Here is a 14699-nt window from a genome sequence, read left to right on the forward strand (position 1 = left end):
ATGCAGCATAGCAGGAAACAAAGCTTCAAGGCAATTAAAAGAAGAATCATGAAGAACAATACAGCTTTTAATTTGGTCATATTTTCAGTCATTAAAAAGGGTTTCTTAAATAGCTACATAAGTTTACAATCAAGATAAGGATTGTTTCTGAACTATGGTGTTTTGTGGAACATTGAAGACTATGGAAAGATATGCAAAACACACACACACACACACACACACACACACACACACACATACATCTGCACACACTGTATAGTGGTTACCTCAAGGAAGTAGAATCAAGATGATAGTGGAGAGGACTTTTATTTTGCAGTATAAATGCTATTATACATTTTAAAATTTTGAGTCATATATAAAGAAAAGAAAGACAAAATTTTAGAAGGTACTTATGGTCGATGTTATATTTTTCAGTATAAAGGCAGGGATACTAATTACGGCACACTTATTCCTAATACCAGTGAGTCCACCTTCTCTATCCTAGGCTTACACATATTTTTATTTTTTATATAGGTTTCCAAAAATAAAAAATTATCTTTGTTGACAAGAAAATAAATGATAGAAAAAGTATATTTCACTTTTTATTAAAATCAAATCCATCTGAAAATTATAGATTGTCCTACTTATAATATCAAAAGGAAATTTTTATAGTAAGTTATTCAGTTCTGTATATGTATATATATTATCTATATATTCATTCTTTCACTTTAAAAATTACAAGGAAACTAAACAACAGATGATCTACTTCATAGAAATGAAAATTATTATAAAATCAATTATATAAAATTATACAAATGATTGACATGATTGTCTTTGTATAGTAAAAAATAAGATTCAATACTAAAATCTAGTGATGCCTACCATGAAAATTGAATGAATTTTTCTTCAAGGAAAAACCCATTAATATATATATTAGCCTTTGTATTTAAAGGCATTATTTTAGGACTCTTCTCAGGAAACTTAAACTGTTACAAGTATAGATTTCAAAGGCTGAATTGACCAGAACCAAACTGTCTATATTGCTAGGGCAAGCATATAAATATTTAATTTTATATACACTATTAAAATAGTCATTGTTTGAATACCTAATGCATTCCGAAGAAAACATTGAATTTCTAAAAATCTATTAGTCATAATAATTTGGCTTTTGGTAGAAATTAATTACAATTCTTATTTAATAGTTTGATAGTTTATGTTCCATGAGCAATAATATTGAATAACTTTAATTTATGATATAAAACCTAAAGCAAACTGATTTTAATTGACAAAAATTACCATAAAAGTTGCATATGAAAAAAACCCCAAAGGTTTCCATGGCAGAATATACTACATAAAGTCACATGAATTTCTACTTGCTCAGATTCTAACTTGGCATAAGTCTTTCTTAATGAACTTTTGAACAGTGAGAAAACCAAATATTGATGTTGAAAATGTTTTCATTAATTAAGCCTAAGCCAGAATTCTGCAAATAAGAATCATTTTATTTAAACAATTCCAGCTGAGAGAAAACCATTATAACTATTTCCTATTGTTAAGATTCTGACTAATAGCAATGAGGTGCTTTGTATTCTTTTTATCAGAAACTCCTCCCATTTCTTTGTCTTAAAATACAGGCCATACAGCCCAATTTCCAATAAGGTCTAGACTACTCAATTTATATTTAAACCCGGCAAAATGGATACCAAAGGGGCCCAAACTTTATCTGTACAATGACCACTTGTATATCTAATCCTGAATTATACCCCACATCTTTAAAATAAAATACATTTTTTAAAAATCCGGGCAATAATTTTTTAGGGTTGAAAGGCTTGGTCTCAGCAGAATCATAAGACCTCATCAAGAACCGAAACCATCAAAAATTGTAGTCTTATAAATAGGGCATTTTAAATTTTTTGGTAATTGGCACAATAGACATATTAATAGTGATGAGTTTCTTTAGCATTGTTCCTTAAGTTTCTTAAGTCTTATAGACTATTCAGTTATAATTATACTCTATTTTCCTTTCTTACATTAAAGTAAGTTAGATAAATTCAGTCAGTTTAAATAAATTGTTTTTAAGTGAAATTTTATATGAATACTGTTCATAACAATATTATCAAACATCTAGAACTGACGGGAATAATGTCTCTATACCAATATAGATTAGAAGATTTCACTTAATAGGATGTTCCTAATTCTTTACTCCAGTTATAAAAAATACTTTGCTTTCTATCATTCTCTATGTACAATACTTTATCAATGCCACTTTTATTGATGTTGTATACCATATGATAATAATAGAATTGGGAATTTAGTGTGGTACCCATCAAGATACTTCTAGCTTCCAATTTGATCTCTAAAAATTAATATCTTAAATTGAACCTATAATAGTAATGTAAATGAATAGACTGAAAAATCAACTTAACTGAAATAAATATTTTCTCATTTTTAATATTTGCATTTGCTTGAACTATTTTTAAAAATTTGTAAACTTAATAAGAGAAGCATGTATTATAACAACTAGTAGTTTTCAATGTTTTTACATCATTTAGCAAATGAGAATGGAAAAATAACTTTCATTGATACACTGCTCTATTCCTTTATAAAACAATATTAGGAAAATTTGGCAGAGTTTTGCTACAATTGCTGTATGTATTTTTTTCTAAAAATTTATGTGTATGTGTATGTAAACATCATGTTTAATCATATAGTCCTGGGTGGGAAAAACTTGTTTGTGTTATGATCAACTATGTGATCATAATGACAATGAATTCATTACTCCCATGTGTAAGTCCACCATGTTTAATTTCATTAAATCTTTGTTTCAGAGTTTGCATGTGGTGCTTACTTTGGTAGCCACTCTCTTGACATGATAAATAATACTGTATGATCTTTTCTACAATATGCTAAATTTTATGTCTAAAGTGATTGATGTTGGTATGGTTGTTGGCATTTTGATTCCAATACAATATTTGATTTTTTTGTCTTGATCAAAGAACTTCTATCTATATCATCCTGATACATATTCTTAAATCCAAAAAGAAATTAAAAAAAACGTTTGAATTTTATTTTAAAACGAAACTTTTTTTAAACCTTAGCTATCAATAAACTTTTTTTGCCACCTGTCAGATCTGAATCTTCAATTATCAGGTGTTGGCAATTTGGCACTTATATTGCTGATAGGGTCTAGGTTTTCCTAAAATAATAATTGTCCGTATACAATTATAAATTTATATGTAATATAAAAGCTAAAAATAAGATGTGGTCAGTACTTTGTAAAAGTGATAGTTAATATCAAAATATTGCCTGATGCTAATTTTGTCCAAATGTTTACTTGCTAGCATTATGAAAATAATAAAGTTTATTTTTCACAGAATGATGTAGATAGAAAGATCAAGTATAGATGCATTGTAAGGTTACTTGACTTCAATGTGTGTTTGTACTTTTTTTATGATCATCATACTATTAATCTTTTTTCATAATACTTTGCATGACTCTGGCTATTAAATAAGGCTCAAATGCAGTATGCGAATAAACTCTGAATGAACTATCTGGTGGGGTGGTAAATTCCTTTTTAGAGATTAAACCGATCCAGTTCTTCAGAGTGCAGCACAGTTGATAACCCTTTACCTGGAGAAGGAGAGGAGGCAGAGGCTGAACCTGTGAATTCTGATGAGCCAGAGGCCTGTTTTACAGATGGTAAGAAAAAAACAAGACGTTGCATAGCATCCATTTATTACTGTTTTGGGTTTTATTTTAATACCTCACACTTACCAGGGGTTGTTTACTAAAATTCTACCCTGATTCCACGGTGGCTCTATAATGACTAAAGTCAAGACACTAGAGTTCTCTAAGCTACATTTTCCACATTTATGATACTCTACTAATTTCCAATAATAGTTTGTTGTACTGTAAAGCACTCTACTGCTTATTATTTTAGAGGCTTCATTCATATTTCTAGCTCCATGAAATCAAGAATACAAGTTAATGAAATAGATAGTACTGTTGTCATTTTTATCAAAAATTGAAGCTACTCACTCTCAGTAAACTGTTTTAGAGTTCCCAGTTCTTTTCCCTATTTCTTTCGATTCTCAGTATCTGTTCTTACTCTGAAGCTCTGAGGTGTTCTCATCCAAACCTGTGGCTTGGCTTGAATATCCATTTCTGGGCTATTGTCTTACAGTTCTCTTTACCTCTGACCTCTACAACTCCTCCTTGGTCACCTTCACCGTTGTCTTAAAATACCCGAAGTTTGTAACTTTAAAACAAGCTTCAGTGTGGTCTTTTGCATATAATCTCTTCCTTTAGTCTTTATTTCATTTATTAATGCCATGATCTACCTTACCCCTCAAGCTAAACACTGAGATAGCCCTAAACTCTTTTTTTCCAAGTCCTAAGTTCATCAGAACCTAAAGCCCTCCAAAGGATTCTAGGTACTCTAAAATTTAAGAATCCCTGGTGTATAGGATAAAATCTGAAGTCCTTAATTTGGCATGTAAAGTTCTTTACATTTGGCTACTCCTTTTTACTTTCTGCCATACTGAATGTCATACTTCTCCTGGAATTTGCCAAATATTTTATTCACAATGGTAACTTTTATCTTGATCTAGGAAAGTATGTGATATTGTCTGAATAAGTATTATATCATTTATATAAAACCACAAACCTAGGTAAGGTTGCAGCAAAGTACATTAGTACAAAGTACAAGCTTTAGAACCTGATAAAGATGAGTTCTAATTGGTCCGCCACTGAGTCTCTATGAGCTCTTGAGCACATTTTAAAATCTTGCATTCAGATACCTCACCTGTAAAATGGGAATTACAACAATCACAACAACATCCATATCACAAGAATGTTGAGAGGATCAAATAAGATAATGCTTATAAAATTAATTAGCATAGTACCTATCTTCTTTTTTCATCTTTCCTTATCTTTCAAGGGTTTTGTTAACAATCCTATATAAAAGCTAAGCTAGCTTTGATATTAATGACTCATAATCTAGTCAAGAGTTTACTCTTAACATCAGTATTTTTTGTAGAAATTATTAACTTTCTTTCATTGTACAAGATTTTTTCAGTCTCTTATAACAGTCATGCATTAAGTAAAATGAGTGGCAAATCAGGATATCTGAAAACTACAATGAGTACATGAATTTTCTTTAAATATATACCAAATATTATTTTATGTAAGAAGTAAAGGGGTATGATACCCACTCTATATAATTTTGTGCTTGCTGTATTAGAACCATAAGCAGAGAAAATAGATTTTCCTTTAAAAAGTTTTGCTTTAAAAGTATAGACTTTTAAGGATTCCATCAACATGTATGACCTGCTTCTCAATAAACTGATTAGCAGAATGTAGACTTAAATTTGTAGTGATGTTACTAAGACTTTCTCTATTCACTTTATGAATGACCATGACTTAAAATTCTAGGATAACTAGGAAGAAGTTGAGCTTATCAAACAAATTAAGACTTCAAACCTGAATAGAACTTTCGTAACACTTAAACCCTTTACAGAAAGTATAAATAATATACTATTTCAGACTGTAGGTACTGTCATAGTAAGATAGAACTTTACAAAAATTTTTTTCAATCCTATAAAACATCAGTGAAAACACTTTTGTGATTACTTTGAGATAATCTATAACTTCGAAATTGAGGCCAGTGTTGAAGACTTACTATGGAAACACATTTTCAAGTGAACCTTGGCCTGAACCATTGAAAACTTATTGTTGGAACACGTATCTCTGAGTCACATCACTTTGATGTATTCCAGTGGAGACTTATACATTTTCTGGACCTGCCAGGCTAAGAGACTCAGCCTAACAAATTCAACAGAGCAACCAATTTGCTCAATCTTTCAACTGTTTATTCACCTAATCATTCTTTCATCCATGGAACAAATAATTATTAAACACCTGTGTGCCAGGTCCAATTTTGGACACTGGAGGGAGATAGAGCTGTGAACAAAACAATGTCCCCTAGACCATAGAAATATGTAAATATGCAGTAGGTCAGATAAGTGTAAAGTGCTATGGGAAAGAAGAAAAGGGGAATAGCAAGAGTTTGGATGGAGAACCTACTATCATATAAATATAGGGGTCAAAGGATGCCTTTCTATGCAGGTGGCATTTGTTCAGTCACCTAAAGAAAATTGAGTTGGACCATGCAAATATATGAAGGAAGAGTATTTTAGGCAGAGTAACGAAGACACACACCCTGAGGTAAGAATGTGTACAATATTTAAGGAAAATCAAGGAGCTGACATGCATGGAGCACATGGAGAAATGGGAAGAGTTGTTAAAAGTTGAGGTTAGAGATGTAGGAGAGTCCAGATCATAAGAGCTTTGAAGGATGTTATAAGGATCTATCTGATTTTAAAATCTCACAGCATGTAATCTGAAGAGTGAATGGGTGTTTAGCAATGACAGAAACTGGGAGGTTTCTTAGAGATTGCTACAAAAATTCAGATAAGAGGTGAAGGGAACTTAGACTAGTATTGTTGGGGATGGTGCAAGTATGAGATTTTGAGTGTATTTTGAAGTTAGAGCTGAAGGAATTTGCTGACAGATTGGATATGGGGTGTTCAGAAACTGGGAATACACAGTCTCCCAACATAAAGACTTTGAGAAGAGTGAGATGGTCAGTATGAAAAATCATGAACATGTTCACTTATATTGGAAATGACTCTTACAAGTTCATAATTGGTCTACAAGAACTGAGCTAAACCCAATTACAATTCACAGCAGCATCTGGTCTCCAAAGAATTTTGTTACTCGAAAGGTAGCAGAAAAATTAAAGGAAGCATGAAAGACAAGTTAAACCAGAGTAGTGTGCTTTCACTGGAGATAAATGCCAAAATGATTTTGTTGTTCATTGTCTCACATCTGTTGACCCTGTTCAACTTCATTACTATGACTCAACTAATGTGTTTTATTGATTGAACCTCGTTCCTCTTATTCACATTGTCTCATCCCTCTTATGCCATGTCTTTTCTTAGTTCTGTTCCTATTGCTTTGTAATCTAAGTCTTCAGTCTCCTTTCCCAGATCTTGCACTGTTCTTCACTATCCTTAATTCTACATCTTGTCAACCTGTATAATTATGAAAATGATGTGACTTTTTGATTCTACTTGGTTTTATGTTGCACCACTTTTAGAGTATGTAATTAGCAAATTATATAATCAGGATTAGAGTTTAAAAGGATAATCTCATTCCTATAAAAGAATATACTATCTGTTAACTTGGTAGGAAGACCCAACTCATCTCCCCCCCCCAAAATGTTTTGAGTTCATCAACTTCCTGAAAATAATAACTAATTTTAACTTTAAAAACATCATAACCAACTCCTTTGTGCCTTTTATTTTTTCTTTTGGTTCCAAAAGAAAAAATAAAAGGCACAAAGGAGTTGGTTATGATGTTATTAAAGAAATTTTAAGAAATAGTGATAATAAGTTTGTTTTTTCTGTTGTTGTTTTTTTTTGAGTTGGAGTCTCACTCTGTCGCCCAGACTGGAGCGCAGTAGCATGCTCCCGGCCACCGCAGCCTCGACCTGCCGGGCTCTGGCGATCCTTCTGCCTCAGCCTTTCAAGTAGCTGGAACTACAGGTGCGCGCTACCACGCCCGGCTAATTTTTTGATTTATTGTAAAGATGAGGTCTCACCAAGTTGCCCAGATGGGTCTCAAGCCCGCGGGTTCAGGCAATCCACTTACCTCAGCCTCCCAAAGCACAGGATTACAGGCTGAGCCACCGAGCCCAGCTAAGTTTGTTTTCTTAAACAACTTTTACATTTACTGATTGTGCTGTTATATTTTTATTAATGGGTAGTCTGCTTTTGAAGAGATCAGTGGTTTCTTTTTTTTTTGAGAGCATTGGTTTTATATGATGAAACCCAGCATAGACTTTATGTAATGCATCATGGGAGCAAATTAATGAAACCACCCAAAAGAAATAGCATTTACTCAGTGGGACCCATTAAAATGTTTGAGAGGTTCTCTGTTATGTTTACATTTCATTAATAATACATTTAAAGAGAAAGTGTGATAATGTTGCCAACCAGCTAGGTTGGTTATCTCTTGGGATGTGCCTTAGCACAAAAGCCAGATAGCGGTTAAGCACTTCTGCCTCAAAATAAGAGAGAAACTCTCTGAGGTGTGACAAACTCTGAAGGCAATATTTATGAACTTTTATCTCCAATCAAACGTTTACATATTTTTTCTAATTAGAATTTATATTATTTCTTACGTTCCTCAATCATAAGAATAATGCTTCCCTTCAATTTTAAGACTGAACAAAGATAAATCCCAGAGAGTAGAATCTTCTTAACCAAAGGAGTAATTTTCTAATTCAATAATTTATTCCAGAGGTAGATAGATTCTATTCTGCATGTAATCTTTGATTTTAAGTTTAAGATAAATTCTAGTCTCAAGCATTATTAATATTTTAAAATAATCCATCTCAAATTTTTTCCACTCTCTGATGTTTTCTTTTATCCTGAAAGAGATTAACTCTGAGCTAATTTTTGACCTTAGCCTTTTACTCTGATTTCATATCATGTTATCAAATGTTCTTTTCTACTAAATGCATCTGAGATATTAGATAATCATTTTGGTGCAATGATGATACATCCTTTCAGGTCTAATATAATGTTAACTGTAGTTAACAATGGATAAATGTAGCCATGGGTAAATTTTCCATTCACCCTGGTTTTTTTTTCTTACTCACTTAATCTTTGTGTAAATTCTAAAATTCACAGAGATATGTTCTTTCAAATTATTACTAACTGCTTAGAAGACTATAAAACTCTTTAAGGGATTGACTGTTTTTAAAATCAACTATGCACAGCATATTAAACTGTGTAAAGGAATACAGTAAGTATGGTCAGCAGAAAATATGGGTACTACAGGCACCCGTTTTAGCTTCTGGAATTTAGAATCTTCTGGAAAGAAAGGACAGGAACATATAAAATATACATGATAGTAAAAATACCAGAGACTTGGGAAGAGGAAAAAAAATAGGTTGCTACATTTCCTGTAGAGGTAGAAATTAAAGTGCTAAGGAACTAGGAAGTACTTCACATCAACTGGATCAATGCACTATTTTCACTTCAGAAACCTGAAAGAATCCAATACAAACCGGGCTCGGTGGCTCAGCCTGTAATCCCGCGCCTTGGGAGGCTGAGGTGAGTGGATTGCCTGAGCCTGCGGGTTCGAGACCCGCCTGGGCAGCGAGACCTCATCTCTACAAAAAATCAAAAAATTAGCCGGGCGTGGTAGCGCGCGCCTGTAGTTCCGGCTACTCGGAAGGCTGAGGCGGGAGGATCGCGGAGCCCAGCAGGTCGAGGCTGCGGTGGCCGGGAGCGGCCACTGCACTCCAGTCTGGGCGACAGAGTGAGACTCCAACTCAAAAAAAAAAAAAAGAATCCAATACAAGACATCTGGTAAGTGTAACTCATCAAGAGGATTCTAGTTTTGTTGTTTCAGGGAATACGGTTTATGATTATCTGAAGTTTTTACTTGAAAAGCTCAATTCTTTTTTTTCTTTTCTTTCTTTCTTTTTTATTTTTTTATTTTTTTCGAGTCAGGGTTTCACTGTGTTACCCAGGCTAGAGTGCAGTGGCATGATCACGGCTCATGACAGTCTCAACCTCTGGGGTTCAGGAGACCCTTCTGCCTCAGCCTCCAGAGTAACTGAGACTACAGGTTTGTATCAACATGCCAGACTAATTTTTTTTATTTTTTGTAGAGATGAGGTCTCACTATGTTGCCTAGGCTGGCCTCGAACTCCTGGGCTGAAGCAATCCTACTGCCTCGGTTACTCAAAGTGCTGGGATTACAGGTGTGAGCCACTGTACCCACCTCAAAACTTTTTAATGAAATATATTGTTTTGTAATAAAGTATGTTATTTTTTTAAGTGCTTAAAACGAAAACTTCTGAAATAGGTATCAAAGAAGTGTTGCCCATTCTTACTCTCCCACTTCCTACCTTCATCCAAAATGAGGCTTTTCATCAAAAATTTTATGAGAGGAATTAATTGTTGTTACTTTTTAAAACTTATTTTTCTACAAACTCATTCTGGTTGTTTAATCAACTTTAAAATATTTTAATTTAATTTTTCAATAATTATCTTTCTGGGCCTCTCATGTGTAGGACTCCATTCACTCCTCATGAGACTTCTTACTTCTTGATTTCTCTTTTACTGCAGACTCTTGGCTCTCAGTGTAAATGTCTCATCACTCTTATTGTCTCGTTCTCTTTCAAAGTTTTCTTTTACTTGCTTTAGTAGTTGCAGGTAAAGGTGTATCAACTAGTTCTCCAAGGAAAAGAAACTATGCATACATATGTAATTTTATCATAAATATTACTGGATAAAGGATGTGTTGCATGCAATTTACAGATAATAATAATGCATACAACTTTTTAAAAACTGTACAGTTCATATATCAAATTGTTTCTCCCAGAATGCTTCTGCTGAATTTTGCCAAGCTTTTGTATGTATAGACAACCTATGATTGCAACTAATGAAGAAGTATAGTTTTAACATGAATGTTAGTTGGTATTTTCATTTATGTTATTAAGTGAAATGAAGATGCTGTATGTCAGAACTTCACTCATTTCAATAATATGGGAAATTTGTTGTCAAATTAGATAATAGAGTTTGAACATTGAAAAGATTTTATTCAATTTTTGTGTGTTAGTCACAGTGTAATGGTTATAGACACAATATACTTTTACTGTTTATATGTTTTATTAACATTTTCTCCATCACTTCAAGTCCAGAAAAATCAAGCAGCTTTTACTTACAACATTTGAAGATTTGTATAGTGTAATAATTCCCTTCATGATTGATTTCAGTCTACTAATGTGATTTTGCTTAATGTGGAGTTAAGAAGAGAAGCATAGTAGCCCAGTAAAATAACAAACTTCCAGTGTCCAGATAGAATAGACATAAATTGCCTTAAAAACAGTTTCACTAGTTGCAATCATAGGTTGTCTATAGATACAAAAGTTTGGAAAATTTCAACAAAAGCATTCTGGGAGAAACAATCTGATATATGAAATGTGCAATTTTTAAAAAGTATGAATTATTATTATCTGTAAATTGCATGCAACACATACTTTATATCAGTAATATTTATGATAAAATTACATAGGTATGCATACTTTCTTTTCCTTGGAGAACTAGTTGATACACCTTTACCTGCACACCACTCAAGCAAGTAAAAGAAGAGAAAACTTTGAAAGAGAAAGAGACATTAAGAGTGAAGAGACATGTAAACTGAGAGCCAAGAGGCTGCAGAAATCAAGAAATAAGAAGTCTCATGAGGAGTGGTGAACGGAGCCCTAAACGTGAGAGGCCCAGAAAGATAATTATTGAAAAATTAATTAAAATATTTTAAAGTTGTTTTGTAAAACACGGTAAGATAATTAGGAAGTGATATGGTTTTAGTGTTTATTATTTTTTCTTGAAGTAAGTAATTGAATTCTAAGTTTAGATAATCTGATTTTAATAATTGCTACATTTAACAACAGACTAGCAAGAATTTCTGACAATTTAACAATGAGCTATCATGAATTTGTATGGACAGATTTCAGCACTCTATCAAATTATTCCCCTTAAAAGTCTTGATCTACAGTATTCTAGACTTGGCTCTTTTTTTCTCCTCACCTTAAATGTTTTTTTGTGTGACCTCAAAAACAATCCTGACCTCAGCTGATGCATATGTGCAAATGATTACTATGTATTCTTTTATAACCAGACTTTTTTCTCTAAGATTCAGATTCACACCTTGAATATCTAAGGATATCTGTACTTAAACGTTTCCTAGATATCTCAAACTCGTTACTTCCCAAACCAGCTCCTTCCCCTAAGGCCTTCATTTCACCGCTGACATTCACCCAGTCATCCTGGGCCCCTCTCTTTCTCTTATATCCCATATCCAATCAGTCACCAAACTCTGCCAATTTTATCTGACAAGTATGTCTTGAATCTGTTATTGCTCTAGCTCCTAACTAGAGTTGCCCTAATCTATCTCTCCTGACAGGGATACTGAACCTGAATCTGAGATGGTTTTGTGGCTCTGGGTCTTCCCTAACCTCCTACTCCTCTCTATTCTCCACACACTGTTGGAGGCATCTATTTAAATTGTAATTTGCCTGTATCGTTCCCTGTTTACAACCCTTCACTTACTCCTCAACCTCTTTAGGATGTAGACCAAACTCCTCAAGGTGTGCATAAATGCCTTCCATAATCTGACCAATTTCTCTAACCTCTTCTGTCTCCCTTGCCTATTGTGTGCATTTTACTTTTATCACAATTTTGAACTGGTTTTAATTCCTCTGCATGACACTTTTTGCTTCCCTTTTTGCCGGGAATTCCACCCAAACTTGTCTTTGCTGACACTGTGCTTTGATTCATCTCAGGCTCTTCCAGGAAGCCTCCTCTGAGTCTGATCTCTCTTTTCTGAGTCTGATCTCTCTTTTCTGAGTCTGATCTCTCTTTCCCAACAAGCACGTTAGATGTACTTTTTCCAAGCTACCAAACTGAACCTTATATATCAGTCATTTTAGTTGCTTTATATAGTTATAATCATTTGTTTCCTTGGCTAGCTACATAACCAAAACCAAAAATAAATTCCCTAAGGAGAGGAAATCATATACAGAACTGAGTACATAGAAGATACTTAATAAAGGTTTAGTGGAAAAATGAATGAATTCAAGAGTAAATAAACCTAAAAATTTTTGAATAGAATTTTCTTCAATTTTTTTATAACAGTGTATTTTATACCTAAAATTCAAAGTCAGATTTGGTTTTTTACTTAAAATATTTGAAACAGTTTCATCTGCATCTTTAATCAAGGTGAATTTATTTTGAACTTAATTTCAGAAATTTCCACTGATTTTCTTAATATTGTTTAGAAATGTGTATTTTGAAAAATTTTTAACAGAAGAGTTGGAAGCCTCTCAAATTATAGATCCACACCCAGGAAAATTTATCTGTCAGCAAAGAAGGCCCTGCAATTCATTCCATCTTCAGATTTGAGGTCATTCATTCATTCATTCCTACATTAAATAAAAGTGATTTAAACACTGTGGAGAAGATTTATTTTTTAAAAATCAGAAAATTACAGAAGATGAAAATGCATTCTAAGTTGAAAACAATTTATAAGTATTAAGAAAACAGCATGATGAATTAGAAGGGGAGAAAAGGCAGCATTCAAATTGAATCTATCTAAAACTGAGGGTATAGATGTTGAAGTCATTTGGTTAAGGAATTGTCACAGAGAATGTTTTACGTTAAATAATGTACTAAGAATTTAATTTATTTTGAATAACAAGATTTTGCATGCATGTCTTTCTTGCCAGGTTGTGTACGGAGGTTTTCATGCTGCCAAGTTAACATAGAGTCAGGGAAAGGAAAATTCTGGTGGAACATCAGGAAAACCTGCTATAGGATAGTTGAACACAGTTGGTTTGAAAGCTTCATTGTTCTCATGATCCTTCTCAGCAGTGGTGCTCTGGTAAGTGAATAAGTTAGTCAATAAGTTGACTAAGTCAATATCCTTAATAAGTGAGCCAAAAAACTATAAATATCATGGCAAGTCAGTTTACCTAGTATTAATCCCTATGACTAGTACCGAGAACAACATTTTATTTAAGCTCAGTAAATATTTGTTGAGCACTCCTACATGCTAGGCATTATCCTCACTAGTGTGAATGCTATTGTCCAACGAGTCACTGGGATGCCTAGATAGTAAAAAAGAGAATTTTCTTTATTGGCAAAATCAGTTTGCAAACCAGGGAGAGAGAGTCTACAGCATAAACTGAAAGTGCTCTCTCAGGAATGAAGAGAAGGCTAGACATTTTATTCAAAAAAAAAGGAATGTTATGTATTACTCATTGAGAAAATTTATTGACACTAGTAAGAGTTTGAGGAGATGCAAGTTTCAATTCGTGAACAACAGTGATGGCCAAATTAGTCTTAGAGTTACTGCAAGCTATCTCAGAAGCTATAGATGAAACTGGTTTCAGGTTACCACAAGCAGCTTCAGCAGTTGGGCTTGCAAACAGTTACATTCTTGGAGAAATGTTTCATGCCCTAGGTGCTTTTTCTTCCTGTCTTAACCGATTGTGTTTTAGTTGGGTATGACAAGAATTATTCCATTTGAATGATCAACTTCCACAACGCAAAGGTGAATGAGATCCAAGTATTATTCTCAAGAAGCTAAGAGAGCAGTGGAGAAGAAATACAAACAAGTAACTGTAGACCTGGTATGCATTTGTAAGTGTAGTGTATATGTGATAAAGCACTGTAGTAAGGAGAACAATTGTCTGCTTGCAATTTCAGAAAGGTAAACGGTTCATCACAAGTTCTAAAAAGATGAATAGAAATTTTCCATCTAGGCAAGACAGGCTGAGGGGAACAAGTGTATAATGGTGAGGATGCATAACACAACATCCTATGTTCAGGAAATTAAAAGTTGCTGAACTGTAGTGAGTGTTATGGAAGGAAACATATATAGGTGACTAGAGGTACTGTGAGAAAGATAGGTAGTGTCAGCTCATGAAGCATCTTGCATGTTATGATAAAGGAAAACACATTGTAGTTTTAAGATGAAGGTGGGACAAGTTTCTTATTCTTGCACATATACAAGCACCTACTATGAGAGTTTAAAGAGATCTGGGAGAGTTACAAGCTTCCTGAACCTTCTCTTGATCA

At 33.5% G+C, this 14699-nt stretch overlaps 1 protein-coding gene and 1 long non-coding RNA gene across 5 annotated transcripts in view; one reads left to right on the forward strand and one right to left on the reverse strand.

Annotated features, from left to right (window-relative positions):
- SCN9A (sodium voltage-gated channel alpha subunit 9) overlaps positions 1 to 14699 on the forward strand; it is a 108890-nt gene that overhangs the window by 62157 nt on the left and 32034 nt on the right. For all 4 annotated transcript variants that reach the window (XM_008071704.2, XM_021719413.1, XM_021719414.1 and 1 more), the window contains exons 17-18: positions 3558 to 3678; positions 13346 to 13500. In XM_008071704.2, the coding sequence (XP_008069895.1) occupies positions 3558 to 3678; positions 13346 to 13500 (276 nt within the window). The remainder of the gene's footprint in view (positions 1 to 3557; positions 3679 to 13345; positions 13501 to 14699) is intronic.
- LOC103274236 overlaps positions 1 to 14699 on the reverse strand; it is a 120329-nt gene that overhangs the window by 29627 nt on the left and 76003 nt on the right. The gene's annotated exons all lie outside the window — the stretch shown is intronic.

The sequence above is a fragment of the Carlito syrichta genome, unplaced genomic scaffold, assembly GCF_000164805.1.
Source record: "Carlito syrichta isolate Samal-C Ts95f unplaced genomic scaffold, Tarsius_syrichta-2.0.1 Scaffold314643, whole genome shotgun sequence".
Taxonomy (NCBI): Eukaryota; Metazoa; Chordata; class Mammalia; order Primates; family Tarsiidae; genus Carlito; species Carlito syrichta.